This window comes from Octodon degus, unplaced genomic scaffold, assembly GCF_000260255.1.
Source record: "Octodon degus isolate 3935 unplaced genomic scaffold, OctDeg1.0 scaffold00026, whole genome shotgun sequence".
NCBI lineage: Eukaryota > Metazoa > Chordata > Mammalia > Rodentia > Octodontidae > Octodon > Octodon degus.
The window spans coordinates 8,177,479-8,189,468 of record NW_004524602.1 but is presented as its reverse complement, the minus strand read 5'-3'; the positions used below and the strand labels follow the sequence as shown (position 1 = coordinate 8,189,468).

At 48.7% G+C, this 11,990-nt stretch overlaps 1 protein-coding gene across 1 annotated transcript in view; it reads right to left on the bottom strand.

Annotated features, from left to right (window-relative positions):
- Positions 1-11,990, bottom strand: part of Itga11 (integrin subunit alpha 11) — a 104,113-nt gene that overhangs the window by 69,516 nt on the left and 22,607 nt on the right. Inside the window, exon 2 of the mRNA XM_023712636.1 lies at positions 6,734-6,845. Within this exon, the coding sequence (XP_023568404.1) occupies positions 6,734-6,845 (112 nt within the window). The remainder of the gene's footprint in view (positions 1-6,733; positions 6,846-11,990) is intronic.

Here is an 11,990-nt window from a genome sequence, read left to right as displayed (position 1 = left end):
CCCTTCCCTTCCCTTCCCTTCCCTTCATAATGAAGGGAATATAATGATCCTCAGTTCGTACCTGCCTAACTAGAAGCAAGTCACAGAAAGCAATAGGAAATCGGAAGAGTCTATTATCATTAAGAAATTGCATCTGTAATTAAAAACCTTTCCACAAAGAAAACTCCAGATGCTTACTAGTGGTTCCCCAAATATTTAAAGAAGCTACAATATAAACCATATGTCCTACCAGGGAACAGTAAAAGCAAGAACACTTTTCAACACATTTTATGAAGTCTGAACAACTGTAATGCCAAAACAGACAAATGTGTTACAAAATGAAAATACACCTCCCCCAAACAATGTAGGAACGTGTGTCTCATGAAAACGAAATTCCTAATACACTTGAAAGAGTACATGGCCTCCAAGTGAAGTTTATCCCAACAGGGTTGTCACATTTCCCTTGCTGAGACAAAATACCTGACACCTAGAAGGTTTGTTTCGGCTCACAGTGCTGGGGGCTTCCGTGCATGGTACTCAGGCTCCAAGGCAAGCATCACCGGCAGAAAGGAATGAATGGCCGAGGAAACTGCTCAGTGCAGGGCAGCCAGGAGCAGAGAAAGCAAGAGCCAGAGACCAAAGACCACTCATGAGCTGGTCACTGCTGGACACACCCAGAGCAACACACAGAAGCGTGCTTTATTCCTTTCCTGTCTAATCAGATTGCCTGTCAAGATGAACCATCACACTAAGAAATGAAAGTTTGGTTTAAGGGCCCACCAAATAGCTCAGCAGATTAAAGCACCTGCAAGCAGGTACAGGAACTGGGGGTTCAATCCCCGGGCCTGCAGTGCTGGCCCTGCCCCTGGGGTGCACTGAGACAGCAATTGAGACTGGGTGTGGTGGTGTGTACCTGTAATCCTAGCTCTTGAGAGGTGTAAACAGGCAGATCACTATGAGTCCAATCTAGTAATGAGACCCTGAACACCCTGTAGGCCCTTCCCTAAAATAAAAAAAAAAAAAACCCAAAAAACAAAAACCAACAACCCCCCGCCCAAAAAAAAACAAAGCAAACACACAACAATAACAACAAAAACAACTAGGATTAGGAAAACCTTCTTTAATCTGAAGGTGCCTACAATAAACATAAATCTAATTATTTAATCATGGAATGTCAGAAACTTCCCTTTTTTGATAGTGGATATAAGAGAATGCTTGGTTACCATTACTTTTAGTCCTCTTTGCACTGAAAATTTTAGCCACTACAATGAAGCAGAAATAGAAAAATAGGAAGATTAGAAAAGAGGAAAATTGTAATTATTTCATATGATCTGAGCGTTTACATAGGAAATCTAAAAGAATCCACAAGCAAGCTATTAGAAATAATGATTCATGTTAGTAAAGTGGTGAAATGAAAGATAAATGTACAAAACCAATTGTATTTTTGAGTAGAATCAAAGAGACAGGTAAATGAAATAACATTACTCTTTTTTAAAAAATGTATTTGGTACAGGGTCTCACTATGCAGCTTGGACTCATAGTGATCCTCCTGTTTTCAGCCTTCCCAGTGCTGGGATTACAGGCGTGCACCACCACACCTGGACTCAGGGCTGGCTCTGTGCAGCTGGGGTTGGGGCCAGCATGGCACGTGGTGTCAGGGATTGAACCCAAGTCTCTGTGCTTGCCTAAACAAGCACTTAGTCCACTGAGCTATCTCACCAGCCCTGAAATAACATTTCATTTTAACAGAATAAAACACACACACACACACACACACACACACACACACACACAGACAGAGGAATTAATGTAGTAAAAGAAATTCTTTTACACTGAAAATTTTAAAACGTTGACAGAAATTTTAAAAGCTGAATAAATGGATTGGGAGACTCAATATTATTAAGGTTTCACTTGCCCTATAAAATTCAGTGCAACTCAAATAAAAATCTTAGCACTTTTTTATTGGGGGAAAATTGACAAGCTGGTTCTAAAATTTGTATGGAACTAAAAGACCTATGGTAAAATATTTTCAAGGAAAAACAAATACACTAGCTCATATTACTTGACTTCAAGAGCTAGTTTGAAGCTACTACAACAAGAACCTTTTTTTTTTAAATATTTATTTATTTTTATTTATTACATTTATTTATTGTGTGTGTGTGTGTGTGGCCAGCTCAGCCCACCAGGGGGCGGGGTTGGCTGGCATGTGGTGCTGGGGGATTGAACCCCGGTCCTTGTGCTTTGCCAAGCTTGTTTCAAGTAGGTGCTTTAGACCACTGAGCCATCTCTCCAGCCCAAGAACCTTTTATAATTGGTGCAAGTTGAAATAGACAGAAAAACAGAATAGGGACAAGAAATAGACCCACATGTATACAGTCACTCCATTTTTAACAAAGACAGTCCTAGAATTTTGTGGAGGAAAACAGTGTTTTTTTGTTTTGAAAACAGTTTTTAATAGACAGTGTCAAGCCTATAGTCACAGCAGTCTGGGAGGCTGAGGCAGGAGGACCACAAATTTGAACACACCCTGGGCAACATAGTGACTTAGTGAGATCATGTCTCAGAATAAAAAATAAAAACAAAAGAGAGTGTTTGCACATGGGAAGGGGACAAAGCAATGAAGGAGCACAGAGAGGAATCAAAACTTCAAGAGTGACACGTACATGTACTAATTTCCCATCACGAACACAATCATTGTGTCCAGTTGGGTGTGGTGGTGCACACCTGCAATCCCAGCACTGGGGAGGCCGAGGCAGGAGGATCGTTCGAGTTTGAGACCAGCCCAGGCTACAAAGTGAGCTCAAGTCCAGCATGAACTGCATAGAGAAACCCTGTCTCAAAAAAAATTGTTGTATTCTATAAGCACGTACCAGTATAAATTTAAAATAACAATAGCAGCAGCAGCAGAAGCAATAACAACAGCAAAACAGTGCCAGGTCAAGTGGATATCCACATTTAAGAACCCTGCAATCTTTATTTCACATCTTACACAAATACCTAATGAGAGGGTTGGGTATATGTAATCCTAGCACTCTGGGAGAGTGAGGCAGAAGGACGGCAAGTTTGAGCCCATCCTGGGCAGCTTAATGGCTTAGGGAGACCTTGTTTCAAAAGAAAAAGAAAAAAATTAAATAGCTGGGGATGTAGCTCAGTACAAAGGCCTTGTATTCAATCCCTATTACCTACCTACACACAGAGACAGAGAGACAGAGACAGAGACAGAGATGGAGACAGACAGACAGACAGATAGACAGACAGACAGACAGCACCAGCACGTAAGAGAGCACGCAAGACTGAGAGCAAGCATATGAGCCAGAGAGAAATGAATCATTGACTTTATTTATTTATTTAAAAGTCTGGGGCTGGGGAGATAGCTCAGTAGAATAAGCGCTTGCCTGGCAAGCGCAAGGGCCTGAGTTCAATCCCTGGTTCTGCCAAAAATAAATAAATAAATAAATGTGTCAGTTATTTAATTAGGTTCTTAGTGAGAAATTTAGAACCCTAATTTATGAGGATAAATTCCATTTGTAGGAGCAAAAATGGATCACAGGTAGCCCTGGAGCTGAGGAACAGCTTTGATTTTTGCTAAAATCTGTGAGTCCACCACTTTCTGATCCACCTTGCGCTGCTCTGAAATCTGGTATCTCTCTTTCTTGGTGTCCAAGATCTCGCCCTCCTGGTGTCTGGGTTTCTGCAGCTTCTTCTTCTTGAAGTAAGCATCAGGGAGGTGTTTGGGGATTTTCACTTTGCTGATATCAATTTCTGTAGAGGTGGCAATGACAAATTTCTGATGTGTTCTTCGTGGAGGAACACAATTAAGGCTAAGAGGCCCAGTCACAAGCAGCAAGCCACTGGCCACCTGCCTCAGGAAGGCCACTCTCTTGCCTCTGTGACGCCCGGTGAGGATGATCAAGCTGGTGCCGGGAGTGCTGCTAGCTTGAGGTCTCCTCACATGCTGACTGAGGGGTTTCTTGCTGTGGCTCGCGAGCTTTCAGGGCACATCTTCAGTAGGGTAGGAGCTAGGCATTTTTCAAAGCTTAACCACCCGGCTACCTCCATGCTTGTCCCCACCGACTGGTTTTGTGATGGTAGCAAGAACTTTCTCCTTCTTTTTCTTCTCAACCTTTCATTTAGCAGCTGTGTACTTTCTCTTGTACAAAGCCTGTCTGGAATATATAGCAGATCGGGAGTATCTACCAACTCCTCTAACCAGGACAGCATTTTAGCTGCAGTGGGGCTGCCCCTTCTTGGACTTTTTTGCCTTCGCCTCACCTTTTCACCAGTACCACGGGCAGAAGCCTTCTTGGCTTCGGGTTTCTCCTCTTTAGTGTCTGGCTTCTCAGTTTTTTTCACCTGCCATCTTGCAAGATGGGAAAAAATTGACTTTTTTTTTTTTTTTTTTTTTTGGTGGAACCGAGGATTGAACTCAGGCCCTTGCGCTTGCCAGGGAAGCGCATATTCCACTGAGTCATCTCCCCAGCCCCTATAAATTGACTTTAATGAGCTGACTTTAATGAGATGTGCATGCTTCTGACGCAGGACTTGCACTTTTTATGACAGTGTCTCACTGCATAGTCCAGGCTGGCCTTGAGCTCACAGTGGTGCTTGGGCCTCAGCCTTCCAAGTGCATGGATTACAGGTGTACACCACCACGTGTGTCTACAGAGCAGATTTCTATCATCCTTTACATCTATCAGAAGACACACAACACAGAAAATAAACAGAGGACTGGGCAGACACTGAGGAAAAAAATGAGTGTCAAAATGCCAATGAATTTACCAACATTGCCCAGCATGACCAGTAGAGAAGGGCGGGTCAGGTCCACAGTGGGAATCCACTACAAGCCCCTGGAACGGCTAACATTAAAGTGACTGAAAATACCACGTGTTCGTGAGGATGTGGGGCTCTCTTATTTTGCTAAAAAGAATTTCTATCAGTGAACCACTTAGGGGAAAAAAAAATGTTTGGCAGGCGCTACGAAAGTTAATCATACACCTACACTCTATCCAAGCAATTCCAACCTTGAGCTTACACAAGGACAACGATGATGTATGTCTCTTACCCAAGAATGTTAGCAGCATCTCCTTTAGATGTAGCCCCCAACATCTCAAGTGACCCAAGGGACCAATGGTGAACAGAGAGTTGGCCACAGTAATACAAAGGCATAGGGTGCATAGAGGGGAGGTGTGAAGCCCAGCACGGTCACCAGTGAGTTGAACCCTCATAGACACAGTGTGGACTAAAGGATGCCGAAGAGGCAAGTATGGTAGCACGCATCAGTAAGCCTGGCTCCTCAGAAGCTGAGGCAGGAGGATCACAAGTTCAAGCGCAGCCTGAGCAAGTTACCAAGACCATGTCTCAAAAACAAAAAATGAAAGAAAAAAAAATAGAGAAAAGATGGGGGTGTAGCTCAATGTAATGGCAATGGGGTAGGGACCTTTAGGAAGTAGGATACAGGGCAGAGTAATTGGTCACTAGGTGGTAGGCTTCAAAAGGGCTCCTGCCGAGTGTGGAATTAGTTACTTCTCGCAAGACTGAGCTATGACAGCCTCTCTGGCTTTCTGTGTCACCGTGTGATCTCTCTTGCACCTGTGGCCATGACACCACCCAATCTTGGACCATCAGCTTCCCAAGCCGTGAACTAAATAAAGCTTTTTTCTTTCTAAAGCCTCCAGTCTCAGCTCTTTCATTGTAGCCACAGAAAATAAGACTCAGACAGGCTTCTAACAGGGCCAAACAGAGACCAGGTCCTTTCCATCCCAGGAAAGAAAGGGAGCCTTGCTTTCTGCTGCTAAAACCCAGCCAGACAGGAGAACAGGGATCACGGGTAAAGGTTCAGGAGGGCTCGGCCTGGGGCGATGCACGTGGTCTAAAACTAATGTGTGGTGAGGGTTGCATCATTTGGTAAATTTACTTAAGAAGCATTGACTTGTCCACTTGATGTGAATGAATTCTATGATGAAATATGCAACAAACTTATTTTTAAAAACGAGCTGGGGGGGGGGGAGATGGCTCAGTAGAATAAGCCAAGCGCAAGGACCTGAGTTCAATTCCCAGTTCCAAAAAAAAAGAGGTGGAGCCTTCCGTTTATGATCGCCCTGATCCAGTCTCACAAGACGCATCTGGCTCCTGAGACCCCTAATCCAGTCTCTGAAGGCAGGCACGAATCCACCCAGGCGGGGAGGGGGAGCCATGGACTAACATGCTTTCCTAGGGACCCCTCCACTCCTCAACACCATCCTACTGGGAGTCACATTTTGCACACGCTTGGGTGGGGATAAAGCATGAGGAAACCACAGCAGTGCCAGGCGCGCGTGCTGATATTATTTGCGATTTTCCCAAAGAGGCGAAGCATTTGGCAGTCAGTGGCCATGAGGATCCTTCTACCCCCCAACTTGGTCTGATATCCAGCTCCCTTCACCCCACCCCCAGCCCAGCAGAGCCCCCAACAGCTCTCTAACAGGGCAGGACCTGAGCTGACCCCCACTGAATGAGTCATGCAATTCCAGGCGCACTGAGCTGCCCGATATCTTTGTCACGTGGTCCAGAGGAGGTGATGTCCACAGACCACAGGGCCCGGGGCATGGGAAACAGACCATGAAGGGAAGAATCAGTCATTGCAGAGTGACTGGCCTCTGACCCGTTGGGACAAAGACTCGGCCACCAGCATGCTGAGCTCTAGGTGACAGGGCAGGCCGCGCAGGGGCTGGACTCAGGCTGGGGGTGGAGGTGGGGGGACCCCGCTGTTACTCACCACTTCTTGCCTCCGATGTCGTGCTGCTGCACTGTGTAGCCGAAGAAGGCGGTCTTGGGGCCCGAGATGACCCGCGGCCTCCGCGTGTCCATGTTGAAGGTGTCTGTGAATCCTGGGTGCGAGAGGAGGAACGTGGGAGTCAGGCAGGTGGGGGCCTGGCCTGGGGTGTGGCGGGGCCTCCACTGTGGAGGGTCCACCTGGTCTCCCCTGACACGGGCAGTTCAACAGCTGATGGAGGAAGCAGAAACCCCGCTCTTTGGGCGTCTGAATGGCAGACTAGGCTCCTCCTACGGAGTTTCTGGTGTCCCCGCTTCCTGTTCTGCTACTTTCCTCTTGTCGTGCCTCTCTTAGCTTCTGTAGGGCCTGTCTCCCATCCTCCTCTCTCTTCCTCCCTCTTCTCATCTCTGCCGGAACCTGCCTGTGAATCTCTGTCCGCCTTTGCAAGAGGAAATTCCCCTAACCCCGTGCCGCGGCCTCCAGCGTCTCCCTGTTTGGCTACGGTCTCGTAGCCACTGACTGCCAAATGCTTTTCCTCTTTGGGAAAAATCACAAGAAACATGACACACACATGTAGGGTGCTCCCGAGGTTTCAGTGTGCTTTGTCTCCACCAAAGCTCATGCTGAAAGGTGACTCCCAATTAAGATACTATTGACATTTGGGAGATCACTAGACCGTGGGGTTCCACCCTTATGAACGGACTTGTGTCTTTCTCTCTCTTGTTGGTACTGGGGATTGAACTCAGGACCTTGTGCTTGCCAGACAGATGCTCAAGCTGCTGAGCTATCTCCCTGGCCCCTCATGTCTTTCTTAAGAGACTGGACTGGACCTCTCAAGAGTGAGGTGGGTCTTGTGGGACTGGGTCAGTTACCTTAAGAATAGGTTTAGAAAGCAAGATTGCCCTGATGTTGTGTCTCTTCTGCGTGGCACTGTGGCATGCTTGGCATACTTGGCAGATGCCCTGATGTGGCACTGGAGAGGCCCATTGACCTGGGGTGCAGTGGGGCTGGGTAGCTCACAACCCAACCACGGTCCCTGCCTTGTGATTCCTTGATCCATGAGGCACTTTCAGGGCCTCGATCTCAACCCAAGTTACTTTGTCACCCTGCCCGGCTGTCAGCAGTAACAGGACCACCAAATTTCAGTCGGGGGACCTCAGGTAGAATCCTGCCCATGCCCAAACTTTCAAGGCAGTGAAGAGCAATCCATGGGATAAGACGTAGCTCGTCACCCCTTTCCCACGCAGGAGACTTCACACACACTTCAAAGAGCACTCACACGCATGTTGTCATTTATCCTCACGACCCCACCTTGGGGCAGGCAGCAAAGGGATAACCGAGGTGCAGAGAGGTTGGCCCACCTGCCCTAGACCCCACAGCCTCTGAAAGGAGCCTCTGAAGCTGGGCATGTTCCCCGCCCAGGGCACCGCCTGAGCAGAGCCTATTGTACTAAAACAAGTAGTTTCTTTCACTCTTTCTTTTTAAAAGTGGAAACCAGGGACTCACATTCCTTGTAAAAGCTAGTGGGTTTCAGTTCTAAACTGCAGATGCTGTACCTTGATGGGTTCCACCTTCTCTCACCTGCCTTTTTCTGGCCCTGTAAATGGATGACATGTGCCTGTATCCCCTCAGCAGAGTTCCTGAATCAAAGGAACTCTGGGGCAGGGGGTGAGGCTGGAAGGCGGTGGCGCAGGGCAGCAGCACACGTTTTCTCACCTGCCCAGGACACCCACAGTGCTGTCTGGGCTCTGGGTTCAGAAGGAGCCTGAGGTCAAGTCTGGGCTTGGGGGGCAACAGCCGCGTGGCCCACGAGGAGCACCTGCTGCAGTATGGGGGGGCAGTGGCAGCAAGTGACCACGGGACTGCTAACTCTATCTTTATGACTCCTGGCCTGACATGTGGACTTGTGTTGTGGCCCTGGTGTGGAGCCAGGGAAGGACAGCAAGTTGGCCCACACCGGGCAGACCCATCAGCCCTGGGGAAGGGGACTCATGGTAGGAGAGCCCTAGGCACAGAGGATGGAGAGCTGGTGACAGCATCGGGGCTCCAGAGAGAACTTCACCATCCTGTGCTGTTCCAGGAATGAGTGCGCACACACACACACACACACACACACACACACACACACACACACCTGCATGCATATGTGTGTATACACTTACACACACCCATGCACACACAGAGATACAAGCACACGCCTATACCTACATACGTGTACACACACATATGCATGCATGAACACACAAATACGTGTGTGAGCACATGGAAATACATGCACACACATGCACAGACACACGCACACACACATTGCACAGTTTCACTGACTGTGGGGCAGTGCTTCATCCGGGTCCCTGGAGATAGCTCTCCCCTGCCCTCTGCTCAGAAGCCCTGTTGAAGGACGAAGGTTTCTTGCACCAATCACACTGCCAGCCTTGCCACTCTCTGTCAGCACCCACTGTCCCCTCTGCCTGGGTTGTTCCTCCTCCCCCTTTCCTGCCTGGGCTCCATTCTATGCCATCGGATCTGTCACCAGGCCGCCCACACCCTGACTCAGCCTCAGTGTCCTCAGAGCTCTTGGCACAAGCATGTTGTGGCTATTTGTTCACAGGGGCCTCTAGCATGCAGGTGTTGTTCTAGGTCCTTATCCACTCATTTACACTGATCAATCACATCCCACACTAACCCTGTGAAGTACAGACCACCATGCCTCAGGAGGCTGAACACTTTGTCATTCAGTGACTAGGTGGGGGGCTGAGTCACCTTCTCTGGAAACCCAGCCTTTCCCAGGAAGGCCACCGGTGCTCCAAGTTGTGGCAGGAGCTGGGGGGTCCCTATGAGGTACTCTGTCCATACAGGACTGGCCCCCCCCTCAGTTCCCTCACCCCAACCTCCCTGGGGACAAGATGAGCAAAACCGGGCCACAGGAAGGGACCCAAAGTGCTCATTTCTTCCCCAGAGTCCAGCCATCATGAGCTTGTGATCAAAGCAAAGCAGCCAGGGAATGGAGTTCCTAAAAATGATGTCAGGTCCGTCTCTCAAACCTCCACTCCAACCAGATCTCACTCTGTTGCCAGGTGAGTACAAAACCCTCTGCCAACAGAGATGTATAATCCCTTCATACCAACAAAACTCAGCAAAGTCGTTTTTGCTGGGAATCACCAGGCTGACTGCAGAGACAGTGGAGCCCGCGTGAGCTGCTTGCTAGTCTCTAGCTCTTGACAGTGGTGGCAGAAGGGGAGTAACACACTGCCCTGGGATGCTCTCCTGTGGGCAGGAGGCCGAGTCACAACTCCCTCCTCAGAGTGGGATCTGACTTTTTAAAAAGCATCAGTTAGGGTTGGGCGTGGTGGCCCAGGCCTGTAGTTCCAACTCTTGGGAGGGTGAGGGAGGACTGCTGCTAATTTGAGACCAGCCTGGGCTACAAAGTGAGCTCAAGTCCAGTCTGAACTGCATAGTGAGACCTTGTCTCAAAAAAACAATAAGTAAATAAATAAATAAATGCACCCCTCCCAAAAAAAAAAAAACAAACCCCAAAAACAAAAACCACAAACCATCAGTCCCAAGGAGGAAACAGGAGCCGAGACATGACACACGTGGGGTGCACTGTTCTCAAACTCACTCACAGCAGGAGAAGGTGCAGCCATCACTTCCCAGCAGCTGGGAAGTCCCAAGTGCTGGGGCACTGGCTAAATGGGATCGTGGCTACTGTTAACTCAATACCATGTGCCCACTGTGTGCTCACACGTGACATGTTCTCACTGCAGCCTTCCTCTTCCCACTTTCCGAGGGGCCTTGGGAGAAAAGTCTAGAACCTTCCAAGAAGCCTGAAGGCCCTCAGCCTGCCCAGCTGCATCTTGTATGCATTTCTGGTTCCCTGGGGCCTAGTCTCCAGCATCCCTGTTCTGTTTGCCAGACGTCCCAGGCCCCCTCTGCGGCGGGGCCTTGGCATATGCCATTTCCTGTCTGAGTTGCTCATGAACTTCCTGTTACCTTCAAACCTTGGCATGGGGCCACATGTATCCTCTCCAGGAAGTTTTCCCAATTCCCAATCTTGCTTAACAATCCCGTGCCAGCCGAGGAGGTGGCTCAATGGAATAAGCGCTTCCCTGGCAAGCGCAAGGACCTGAGTTCAATCCCCGGTTCCACCAAAAAAAAAAAAAGAACAATCCCGTGCCTGCCACAGGGCACTAGGGCACCCATTACCGAGAGGTCAGGTCACTGCCCAGCAGATGTGTGTGCTTCTGGGATTATGCCAGCCCCCGCTCTCTGCAGGCTTAGTGCCTTCATGGAGCCCACAGGTTCCTTTCCCTCCCCCTCAGCCTTCAAGGCCCAGCTCCGATGACATGTCTGCCACAAAGCAGTCTGCACTCTGGGACCACCTTAGTACGGGCAGCTCAGACGTCCTTCCACTTGGGGTACCAGCTGCTTCCCCCCTGCCTCCCCTCTTCCTCCTCCCTGCCTCCTCCTCCTATGGGGCTTCTTCAGAGAGACCTCCATGGAAACACTTAGCGTCTATCTCCTCCCTGTGTCCAGAAGGTGCAGACAGACTCAGGCTGTGGTGGCGCCTTCCTGCCTTCCTGACCCTCTAGCTCCCTCACTAAGGCGTTGATGGTCCTCTACGACTTGGACAACAAGAGTAAAAATAACAGCACTCATGTCCACAGCCCTTACTTTACATATGTTTACCCCATTGCCAGTGCCACTTTCTTTCTCTGTCTCTCTGTCTCTCTGTCTCTCTGTCTCTCTTAACATCACTAGGGATCAAACTCGGGACCTTGCACTTGCCAAGCAGGTGCTTATGCCACTGAGCTATGTCCCCAGCCACTTTCTGAAACACCTCTGGAAGTCTTCTTTCATATCTTCCTGAGGTATGATTGAAAATGCAGTGAAGGCCACTGCTGGGTCCCCCCAAAGGGAGGGCAGCCCTGTGAAGAGCATCACAGGGAGTCTCTGCGTGGCTTCCAGTTCGTCCTCAAGTTCAAAATGACTGCCCAGTTCAAGATTTTGAATTGGTCCAGGACCTGGAGGTGATCCTAGCAGCATAACTAGAGACTTATAAAAGATTTTCAGGACTGCTTCAGAAAGTGGCAAGGACGATGGAATAACTGTGTTTAAAACAAGGGAAATGCTTTGAAGGGGATTCATGGCAATGTGTCATGAGGTTTTCTAGAAATGTAGATATTTACTGTAGTTTTCCTTCATACCTCCTAGATAGCTATGGAGACAGAGGCATAGGTGCAGGTACATACACTGGGGTGCT